Genomic DNA, 11,917 nt, shown 5'->3' with positions numbered 1-11,917 from the left:
GTTGCGATTGCAGGCCTTTCTGCTGCACTGCAAAATATTCCAGACCTTCTATCAAAAATGGATGAAGTAAAGGAGCTACGTGATCAATTAGAGTGTGAATTATTAAATTTTGCCAGTGACATAAGAATCTTCGGTAAAAACTCTAAGAGGCTGCCAAACACAAGTTTTATTTATATGCCAGGAGTAAAGAGTGATGTGCAGCTCATGCATTTTGACTTGAATTATATTGCAGTTAGTAATGGCTCCGCATGTTCTTCTGGAAAAGTTGAGCCTTCCCATGTTTTGCTTGCAATGGGGGCAACAAAAGAGCAAGCAGAGTGTTCAATTAGAATCAGTATAGGTCCAGAAACTAAACCACAAGACATAAAAAAAATAGTGGATTGTTGGTATAATATCTACAAGCAGAACACCTTGGTATAGATAATACGTGATATCATGCAGGGAGCTATAAATTAGATGTAAAAAATTCCTTTACAAGTTTCGCCAGCCCCCTTATCATAACAGTGAAGCTATTTATTTATCTTCGCAATCTGTGCAGGTTAATGACAAAAAACTTAGGGTATTTGGCGTCTCATGTTTAATTTTTCGCACTACGTGCATCGCATGTCTTTAAAAATTTTTAGGTTTTTACCTATATAAGCCGAAACGCGCTTACAAAGCGTTTAAGACAGCAAAAAACGTCAAATTGACAAGGGAGAATTTGAATGCTAGCTACTACGGGGTTTCTTTGCCTTTTTTCCTGCTTAGTAAATTTCTTAAACACTTGCGGTGTAGGTTAGTTGCAAGTTAAAAGCAGCTAAATCGCTCTTAATCAAGCGTTTTAGAATAAAAAAAACGCCGATATTTTAGTACATAGTAAATAGCCAACCACCACGGGGCTTCTTTTGCCTTTTTTTTATTTAGTAAATTTCTTAAATATTTATGGCTAAAGCAATTTAAGAGACCGAAAATGGTGTCATTTCAGTGCCCCTGTAATGTCATCCCAGTGCCCTGACTACTTGGATCCAGGAATTTTATTAAGTTGGTGAGCATAAAAATAGCTGTTTTACGTTAAAATACAATGTTTTGATGATTATGGAAAGGCTGGATTCCAGTGCCAAGCACTGGAATGACATCCTCCCTTATGGAAATTGCTCTCAAATCACAATGTTCGTACAGCTATGGAATGAATCGCGGTATGACGGTTATCAGTAAACATGAATTACTTTAGCTATGCAATCAGGCTTCCTAAAAACACTTTGTAGCCAATCAATTCTTGAGTATAAAAAGAATTCCTTTAATAATAAGGTATGCTAATCAGGAATTTAATAAAACAAGCAACTCAAGTAGGAAGCAGTGAAAATGCAATACGGTATGTCGAATATCTCTATCAATTTGAGAAGTTTAGAAACACATTAAACCTCACTTTATCACTAATAAAGCAAAATAGGCTCTCATTTGAAATATACCAAGAGGGATTAGTGGATATGGAAGAGGGAGTGTGTAAGACAATCAGGTCTTCCAGTGTAAATAGATATGTTATTGTACTGAGGAAGTCAAACCCATACATTATAGTGCATGAACTTTCACACATGGTTGAAAATGAACTGAACTTAAATTTGGAGCAGGAATTCCTCCATAAAGTTTACCAGGATATTGAGCAGAACCTAAAGCAAGCAAATATTCTTGTGCAGAAAATTATCGGCCAAGTTATATTTAAGGAGATACAGGCTTATCAAACTGCAAAATCACGTGCATCTGAATTATTTGCACGCTATTTTGAGCTATTTGCTTGGGCGCAGGAGGTTTACCCTAAAGATAAAGAATACTTAATCCGCACTCAAGACTTAAACAAAGTGTTCCTTGCTACTGGCCAATGGAAAAAGAGCTACCTTGATTCACAAATGATGGAGAGAATAGATAAGGAAATCAAGGAATACAGCAATAAAACTGCCACTAAAGACGTAACCAAAGTGCAAAGCAGTTGGACTAATAAATTTTCTCCTGTGGAGATTGGGGAGCACATCCAGATAAAGAAGATTTCAAAATTTTACTTAGTTGTCCGCAGCATCAAGAAGTAGTGAAAGGAATATATAAGTGATTACGCCAGATGCGGATTTGGAGTTACTTAAAGATGAACTGGCTAACATTTGGTTTACAAATAGTGGAAGTGAAAAAGAAACTATAGGGTTTGGACATATTTTTTGTGGTGAGCCAAACGATAAACTAGGTGGTATGCATTTTGTAGGTAGATATGTTGAAGCTCAAGAAGATAAATGGGCAGGTGCAATTTGGAATCCTATGCAATAAATCAGATATTAAGCCGCCAGTTTATACATTTGGAATGAAATATTTAGGTAAGGATGGGGAAGTGAAAGTTAAATGCCCAAATGGATACGCATATAACCTTCATGCCGATAATTTCTGCAACTAAGGCGTTTAAGGAATTAGGAAAAGATGGAATGTGTCTATATGAAATGGAAGATGACGATTATCAATCAGTGTTTGTAAGAAAGAATGATGCTATACTCACGTTCTATCCTGACTTAACACCAAAATGTGATGATAAGAGTACTTATTGTAGTTGCAGTAAATCTTAATTTCAAAACCAATAGGGTGAACAAATGATAAAAATGCTATAGGGTGTAGCAAATCCAAATGAGTTAAAATTTTGATTAAAGGGTTTTGTGAATAATAATGAAGAAGGGCATTATTCGTCTAATAAAAGCAATTCAATACTCTTGTGAAGGAATAAAATCAGCTTTTATATCAGAAATTGCGTTCAGACAGGAGTTACTGCTTTTTATAGTATGTGTCTCAATTTTGTTTGTTTTGGATGTAAGTAATCTAGAACGTGCAGTAATGATAAGCAGCCTATTCCTGGTGTTAATTGTGGAAATTGTTAACACTGCTTTTGAAACGACAATTGAGCGTATTTCCAGTGAACAACACATACTTTCAAAAAAGGTGAAAGATCTAGGTAGTGCAGCAGTTTTTCTTTCATTAATTAACTTCCTGATAACATGGATGATAATATTGATAGGTTAATACGAATGTTATTAAGATATGTTGTCAAACTCACCAATTAAAGTTTTTATATCTTGCGGTAAATCAGAGACAAATTCCATGTATCCCTTACTTTTGGGGTGATATAAGCCCAGTGTATAAGCATGTAGTGCTTGTCTATTGAAATTACGAATAAAACTAGAGTTTTTAGCATATTTTGTGCTTTTACTACTATTTTTTCCATAAACTTGATCACCAACTATGGAATGTCCTATGTGGCTCATGTGGACTCGAATTTGGTGTGTTCTGCCTGTCTCTAAAGTGCATTTAACGAGGCTTACTTGTCCTATAACTTTTTGCACTAAATAGTGAGTGATTGCTAATTTGCCTGTGATTTTTGTTACACACATCATTTCTTTATTACCGCGTTTGGGAGCAATGTTAGTTTTTATCGTGCCTTGCTGAGAAGATAATATTCCCCAAACTATTGCTAAATATTCTCGCTTTATTTTACGATTTGATAACAATTCAGACAAAAAACCATGGGCTTCTTCATTTTTTGCAATTACCATCAGCCCACTAGTATCTTTATCGAGTCTATGAACAATTCCTGGTCTTACATGGCTGTAAGGGATTTTACCAAGGTGAGCGATAACTGCGTTCAAAAGCGTATCATTGTTTGTCCCAGCACCTGGGTGCACTGTTAATCCACTTTGTTTACTCAGAACTATAATGTCCTCATCTTCATAGACGATATCAAGTTTTATGTCATAATTAGGCTCAATTGATGTGGATATGTCAGGTTGAACGAGATGTACTATATACTCTTCACCTGGTTTTACTATGTGATCATTATTAATTATCGGTATGCCAAGTAATTTCACCTGCCCATTTTGTATCAATCTTTGAGCTTTACTGCGTGATATGTTGCATTTTTCAGCTATATAGGTGTCTAACCTTAATTTCTCTTTATCATTATTAACACTTAAGGTTATTATTGAGTGATCTATAGTGATTTACCCCGCGCCATTTCCCATGCTGCTTGAACATTTGGGTCTGTAAACATTGTTGCACTAGACTCAATTTGCAGATCACCTTGTTTTTTAATATGGCAAATTGTTTGAGAGCCATCTTTCCAGTAGATTGTAACTTTATTATCAAAATCTCGTAATGTTGCCTCAACCTTTTTTTCTTTATTATCTTTTTCTTCCAGCTTAATAGATTCTAATAAATAATATAGAAAGTCACTTGGTTTGCCGTTGATTTTTTCTTTCCATTCATCTGTTTTTTCTTGTTCAGGTTTTCTTTGTGTTAACTTCTGCTCTTTTTTTATCAGCCTATTGTTTTCTTCTTCTAGTTCCAAATTTCTTACTGTTTTACGTCGTGCTTTTACTGTATCTTCTAATGTTAATGGAAATTGGTCAATATTATCTACATCTTCAGATCCTAAAGCGCTATCAGGACTGCCGTTTGCTTGCAACGTTGCAAGCTGTTCTTGTATCGGCTCAAGCTTATTCCGTACCACGTCATTTATTATTTTACGTACTTCTTGAATTATTTCTTTTTTATTTTCCTCAGTAAGCGCAAAACAATCAAAGAACTCCTCCTCATCATCATCACTTTCCAAAGAGTGATTTTGATCATGAGAATCTCCAGTATTACCAGCTTGTCTGTTGCTTGTAGTTGGCACAAATTTAACAAGATAATTTCCTATTCCTGAAGGCTGAAGTTGGTTAAGTTTTTCTTTCAATTCAGTACGTATCTCTTTCAATGACTCACCTATACTTTTACTAATGCCTTTCAAGCACGTAGTTATCTCTGTATTAGCGTTCTTTTTCACTTTATCTACATCTTGCTCTATAATCTCTTCTAAATTATTGAGTAAAACTTTTAAATCACCTCTTATATCATTAAGCGTTTCTTTAATGTCAATACTTGCAGGCTTTAAAAGACTATTATCAAGTAAATCGCAAGCTTTTTTAAGGTTACTGCCAAATGAGTCGCAAAACGGACTAAGCAGTTCTTTCATTAGAGATATTAGTTCATTTTCCTTTTTACCAAGCTTATTTTCTATTACTGATACAACCATGCCCTTTCCAGACCAGTATGGAAGTAGAAGACCTAAAGTACTGTGGTTTCTAATAGTATGATTTTCATGATCTACGCTATTACTTATTAGATTGCTAAGTGTTGATATGATGCATACAAGAACAACGACTAATAAAGATATTAATGTTATTGGAGCATTAATGGATTGTGATATTGCTGAAACTACTATAATAGCACCAAATACATATGATCCAGTAAATAAGAAAATCCTATTTCTATTTTCTGCTTTTATATCTTCTAGTATTTCTCTCTGCGTCTTAGAAATTGGTAAAACTATTAAAAGCTTTTTCCTCTTACGATCTAAATTTGTTACAATTTCAATTTTTTCGGCTTCTTGAACAATCTGGCTGTACTGTTCATCAACTTGACAGTTTCCTACTTTTTTATCTATCTCATTCTCTTTTATTTTTTGTGTATTTATAAAGTTTATAACAGCAGTAAATAAGAGAACTGCAAGAGGAATAAAGGCAAGAGGTGCTGGCGTGAACGCAAATCCAGCAATACTTACTATAACAGGCTGAATAGAAAAGGTAGTAAATGCTATAAGAGCAGCAATGGTACTTGCTATCGATATAGTACCAGAATACTTTCTTATAGAGCTCAAAATTCTACTGGGCTGGTCAGAAAGTTTTCTAAATCCTAAAAAATCAAAATAGTCTTTGAAAGGATCTTGAGTGTCTGTAACCATAACATTTTTCTAGTTTAAACTTATTTAGGTATACATTAACCAAACCTTAAAATCAAGTTTCTTAATTTTTCAACATGTGCCAAGGCCTATTGGAGCGCACTGTATTAATCTTTACGTAACGATTTGTTAACCAAACAGAATGTGTGCCATACGTTTCTAGATCAGCATGTTTAATAACACAGGCCGACAATTTCCAACTTTTTTTTTCCTCCACGCATAATTTTACCTGCTCCATAATCTTTAGGCTCCCCTGAACCAAAGTCCAGAACAAACATAGATTCTATCACCCACCGTTTCCGCGGTACACCTAAGAGAAGAAATTTATCAAATTTTACCATATATTGAATTATGTAGGCCGTGTAATGGCTACGACCATCATTGTTTCCAGTACATTTCATTTTTGAAATGTATGTGTACCAACTAAAATTAAAAAATGGTATCTAGCAGTTACCATATCTTTGGAATACTCATCCAAAGTTGAAATCTCAGATTTTCTACGTTAAGTTTTGGTCTTCTATGATTTTTCCCCAAACATTTTTCTATGGAAGATTTTTATTTTCTTATTGAAATCAGTAGATCATACCATGTTTTAATTTTGGATTTAAGGAAAAACTCGAAATAATTTTATTGAATTTAATATAGGTGGTTCAACAATATTTTCTTCAATTAAATTGGAGTTTTTAATCTCATATTTTCAAAAAGTCATGGCTATCTACAACTTCTGTAAAGCTACTAAACAAGCTGAACCTGCAATAGATACGTTTTGAATATAGAAACAGTTGTAGATAGCCATGACTTTTTGAAAATATGAGATTAAAAACTCCAATTTAATTGAAGAAAATATTGTTGAACCACCTATATTAAATTCAATAAAATTATTTCGAGTTTTTCCTTAAATCCAAAATTAAAACATGGTATGATCTACTGATTTCAATAAGAAAATAAAAATCTTCCATAGAAAAATGTTTGGGGAAAAATCATAGAAGACCAAAACTTAACGTAGAAAATCTGAGATTTCAACTTTGGATGAGTATTCCAAAGATATGGTAACTGCTAGATACCATTTTTTAATTTTAGTTGGTACACATACATTTCAAAAATGAAATGTACTGGAAACAATGATGGTCGTAGCCATTTCACGGCCTACCTAATTCAATATATGGTAATATTTGATCAATTTCTTCTCTTAGGTGTACCGCGGAAACGGTGGGTGATAGAACCTATGTTTGTTCTGGACTTTGGTTCAGGGGAGCCTAAAGGTTATGGAGCAGGTAAAATTATGCGTGGAGATTTTTTGCTGTTGGCCTGTGTAATTTTAGTGTTGCAAGCTGAATAGTCAAACTCACTTAATTGAATTGTTAAATCAACTTTATCACAATTTTCTGAAATATCTTCTTTTTTATAAGCTAGCAACACTGACTTATTATTTCCTTTATTGTATATACAGCCATATTTTAGTCTTTTATCTGGGTTGCTATATTTTGTATGATTCAAAATTTGGTTCTGTCCGTTTTGCTTTGCCCACGTTTTGATAACAAAATTTCTGCTTTTTCTAGTGAGAGAATATAGTAAGTTATCACTCTCCTTTGCAGCAACATTATCAGCATTTATTAGGATGTCGGGGGTTTTATATGCAGCGCTAAAGCAAATACCTAGTACAATAAAAAAAAATCCCAAAAAACGCCAATTTCTTTCCCACAAGCACAGCCACAATAACCCAAATGTTATTATAATAATTGATGAGGCAGGAAAAGTACGAATGGGAATAACCAAATACTGAAGACTAGCGATAGCGTTTGTTATATACAAAATGCTGTTAATTGGGCGCTCTATAAATGGCGCTATAATCCATTCAATACCTAAAGGAATCAATAAGACATAAATTATTCCAAGTGGAATAATAATTAATGTAACTATTGGTATAGCAACTAAATTTGTGATAATGCCACTAATTGAAAAATAATTAAAATTATATATCGTATACGGAACAGTTGCTAAACTTGCTATTACTGAGCTGATCATTATCGACACAAAATATTTCATTATTTTTATTTTGAATAATTTATTAGCATTAATTTGATAACTGGCAACCAGTGCCAAAACAGCAGAAAATGACATCTGAAAGCCAGGCTTTAAAATTGCTTCAGGTTCTATGATAAGTATCACTGCAGCAGCAAACGCAATTGCTATTAACCCTCGATATTTTCTCTCTATCATTATTGCAACGAGTACTAAAATCACCATGATGTAGGCACGCTGAGCAGAAATTTGCATACCGGTAATCAACAAATAAAACGTGGTTGGCAAGATAGTAAGGAATGCAGATATTTTCTTGGTGTTATACTTAAGAGTCAAAGTTTCAGATATTGCGAATAAATTACGAAACACTACAAAAAACAGACCAGCAACGAATGATAAATGCAAACCAGATATGGCAAACAAATGTGCTATACCTGAATCTCGTATCGCGTCCATAGTTTTTTGATCTATGCCATCTTTTTTACCGATCAGTAATGCAGAGATTATATCCGCATGTGGTTTCTTGATATTTTGCTGCAGGTTTTCATAAATGTATTGACGGAAAGATTCTATATATTCTTGAAATTTCCTTGCTTCAGCCTTTTTGTGCAGGGCTATTTTGCTTGTTGCAAAGCCTGTTGCACTTATTTTCTGGTAATATGCTATTCTTGCAAAATCGTATGCATACTCCGAGGGCGCAATCTTTAGAGGGAAGAGTTTTGCTGATAATTTTACTTGATCGCCTATTTTAATGCCTTTTTCCACTTTGGTTCTAACTGATATTCTGATGTTATCTAGAGCTCTATCCGGTGTCATTCCAGCGCGTGACGCTGGAATCCATATCTTTTTTTTCTGGATCCCAGTATCAAGTACTGGGATGACAAAAGGGGGCGCTGGGATGACAGGAGAGGATTTTGAGATAGTAGGGGATTTTTCAACAGAAAGCAGAAATTGTTTATATGAGCCCCTGTCGTTAATATCCTTCACTGTGGCAACGATATCTTTTACATATCTCTCTTTATCAAGAATTTGAGTATCAACTAAAGCTGTTCTTAATTTACTAGCTGTAAATCCTATGAGCACTGCAATTAAAGCGATACACAATATCGCGTACCTTTTATACAATATTGCAATCAAAATTAGTGTGGGTAAAAGCAAAAGAAAAATAGATATGCAGCTTGGTTCAAAACTTAGGGAAAAATAGGTTAGAATTCCTACACACTGAAAAACAGGAAACCACAGTATCAAGTTATATTGTTCATTGCGCAGATTGTTACGTATATAACCAACTATTATGTCAAGAAAAGTTAATAAGTGTGTCGATATTTGCATGTGGTGAAATTTTATTTTTCTTTTTTCATTATTTGTATATATAATAACTAAATAAGCAACGACGCGGGATGGAGCAGCTCGGTAGCTCGTCAGGCTCATAACCTGAAGGTCGTAGGTTCAAATCCTACTCCCGCAACCATTTTTAAGGATATAGTTGTTCCACTTTCCAATCGCTTCCCTCAACAAGAGTGTATCTAAATCTAATATGCTTCCTATATTCACCTTCTTGCCAAAATTCAATTACTTTTGGGATTACGCAAAATCCCACCCAAAAGTCAGGACGAGAAACTTGTGTATTGTGAAATTCTTTTTCCTTTAATTTTATAGCTTGCTCAAAATCTTGCCAATCTTTCAGAATGCTCGATTGTTTTGAGCACCATGCGCTAATTTGACTATCACGTGCTCGAGAAGAGAAATATTCATCAGCTTTTTTACTGTTTAGGAGTTTAACCTCTCCTTCAATTCTTACCTGCCTAGAAAATTCTATCCAGTGAAACACTAATGCAGCTTTAGGGTTCTCGGTCAATTCTTTTCCTTTTCTACTATTTATGTTAGTGAAGAACACAAAACCTTCTTTACTATATTCCTTTAGTAATACTACTCTTGCAGATGGAATGCAGTCTTTGCTACACGTTGCTAGCGTCATTGCAGTTGGTTCTCTATATGACGAATTGAGTACTTCTTTATACCACTTTGAAAATAAATCAATCGGATCTTTTTCAGATGAAAATATCATATCAAAAAATAAAATCTTAATTCTGGCACGCGTTGCAAAAATAAGTGCTACGGCCATTTTGTCGTATAAGTGTTATGATATTATTGCAAATCTTGCAAGGTTTTTGAACTTTACCATATACGTAAAAGTTATTTTGAAAGTATCCAGCAGATCCAGATGGCTGTGCATAATCTTTCAGTGTTGAGCCGCCTGCAGCAATTGCATCACTCAGAGTATTTTTTATTTCAGCAGCAAGTTTTTCGTACTCTCTATAGGTCAAGTTTTTTGCTGGCCTGAGTGGTGATATGCGGGCTCTAAACAAGCTCTCAGAAGCATATATGTTGCCTACGCCAACTATTAATTTATTGTCCATTAATGCTGATTTGATATTTGCTTTTTTGTTTTTCAGCAACTCCTGTAAATAGTCTCCACTGAATTCATCCGTGAGGGGCTCTATTCCGAAATCGTCAAAAAAATTTATTTCCTGTTCTTTATTTAAAACAATAACTAATCCAAATCTTCTTGGGTCATTAAAAATTATTGAAGTATTGTCAGAAAACAAAAACACTACGTGATCATGTTTATTCTGCGCTTGATCGTGTTCAGCATATATAAGCTTTCCACTCATGCCAAGATGTATGATTACAGCCATACTACCATCTGTATTCCAGATCGTATACTTACCTCTACGCTTGATGTTGCGTATGACTTTGCCCTTTAGCATATCATCAATATTTTTTGTTATTGGGGCACGTAAATTCCAATTATTAACTATAACATTACTAATTTGCTTGTTTTTAATTTTATCAAGCAAGAAGTTAGATATGACTTCCACTTCCGGTAGTTCTGGCATCTTGTCTACTCTGTTGCTGTTTTTTTCTTTTCAAAATGTTTTGCTTTAAAGCTTTCGCTAATCTTTTTTTCTCCTCTTCTTTTTCCTTATTCCTTTTTGTATTATTCATTATCATAATATATAAGCCTGCCGTTGTAGCTCAGGTGGTAGAGTACGTCATTGGTAATGACGAGGTCCCAAGTTCGAGTCTTGGTAACGGCACACTGATTACACTTATAATATTGCATAACTTGTAAGCAAGGCTTAGAAGAAAGTTACAGAGGTAAGTTGTCATGCTTTTTCCATATCCTTTCTACCTTCTTGTTTTTGAGTAGCTCTAATGCTTTACAAAAGTGATACCTTGTTTTACTTGGTACTATAATGTCATCAATGTATCCATGTGATGCAGCAAAAAATGGATTAGCAAATTTCTCTTTATATTCTTTGATTAACGTTTGCTGGTCTTTTTCATGCCTAAATATAATTTCAACTGCACTTTCAGGGCCCATCACAGCTATTTCAGCAGTTGGCCAGGCATAATTTATATCACCTTTTAGATGTTTCGAATTCATAACAATGTATGCACCACCATACGCTTTTCTAGTGATAAGGCTAATTTTTGGCACGGTCGCTTCAGCGTAAGCGTAAAGCAGTTTCGCTCCGTGTTGTATTATATTATTGTATTCTTGATTTGTACCTGGCAGAAATCCTGGAACATCAATAAGTGTGATGATGGGAATGTTAAATGCGTCACAAAACCTTACAAACCTTGCAGCTTTTCTTGAAGAATCAATATCCAAACATCCTGCAAGGTGCATAGGTTGATTTGCAACAATACCGACAGTATTTCCTCCAATTCTACCAAAACCAGTTATGATATTACGAGCAAAATCAGGCTTCAGTTCAAAGAAATTCCTCTCATCGCACACCTTTTCAATGAGTTCATACATATCATAAGGAGTATTAGGATTGGTAGGAATTAGAGTGTTTAAGGATTCATCAATGTCGTCAACATCATTACAGATTGGTGCAGATTTTGGTGATTCTTGATTATTTGCTGGTAAGAAAGTAAAGAATTCACGCATTTTTAGCAGCATTTCAACATCATTATTGAATGCAAAATCCGCTACTCCTGTTTTGCTTGTATGAATTTTTGCTCCACCGAGGTCTTCGAAACTTACATCTTCGTAGGTAACCTTTTTTACTACATCTGGCCCGGTTATAAACATATATGAAC

The 11,917-nt window shown here is 34.5% G+C and overlaps 1 protein-coding gene and 2 non-coding genes across 3 annotated transcripts; 2 read left to right on the top strand and 1 right to left on the bottom strand.

Annotated features, from left to right (window-relative positions):
* Window positions 1-9,134: 9,134 nt before the first annotated feature.
* Window positions 9,135-11,495, bottom strand: LOC123258003 (pyridoxine/pyridoxamine 5'-phosphate oxidase). The gene has a single exon (XM_044717924.1). The coding sequence runs from the start codon at window positions 9,924-9,926 to the stop codon at window positions 9,276-9,278; it is 651 nt and encodes a 216-aa protein (XP_044573859.1). The 5' UTR covers window positions 9,927-11,495; the 3' UTR covers window positions 9,135-9,275.
* Window positions 9,196-9,269, top strand: Trnam-cau. The gene has a single exon. It is a non-coding gene; the product is annotated as a tRNA-Met (tRNA).
* On the top strand, window positions 10,830-10,902 carry Trnat-ggu. The gene has a single exon. It is a non-coding gene; the product is annotated as a tRNA-Thr (tRNA).
* Window positions 11,496-11,917: the final 422 nt, after the last annotated feature.

The sequence above is a fragment of the Drosophila ananassae genome (assembly GCF_017639315.1).
Source record: "Drosophila ananassae strain 14024-0371.13 chromosome 4 unlocalized genomic scaffold, ASM1763931v2 tig00000240, whole genome shotgun sequence".
NCBI classification, from domain to species: domain Eukaryota; kingdom Metazoa; phylum Arthropoda; class Insecta; order Diptera; family Drosophilidae; genus Drosophila; species Drosophila ananassae.
The sequence above is the reverse complement of the archived record's forward strand: the minus strand, read 5'-3'. Positions and strand labels throughout refer to the sequence as shown.

What these genes read in the sequence shown, in the direction of transcription:
- LOC123258003 (XM_044717924.1), bottom strand. Translation starts at nt 9,926, where the DNA reads ATGGCCGTAGCACTTATTTTTGCAACGCGTGCCAGAATTAAGATTTTA.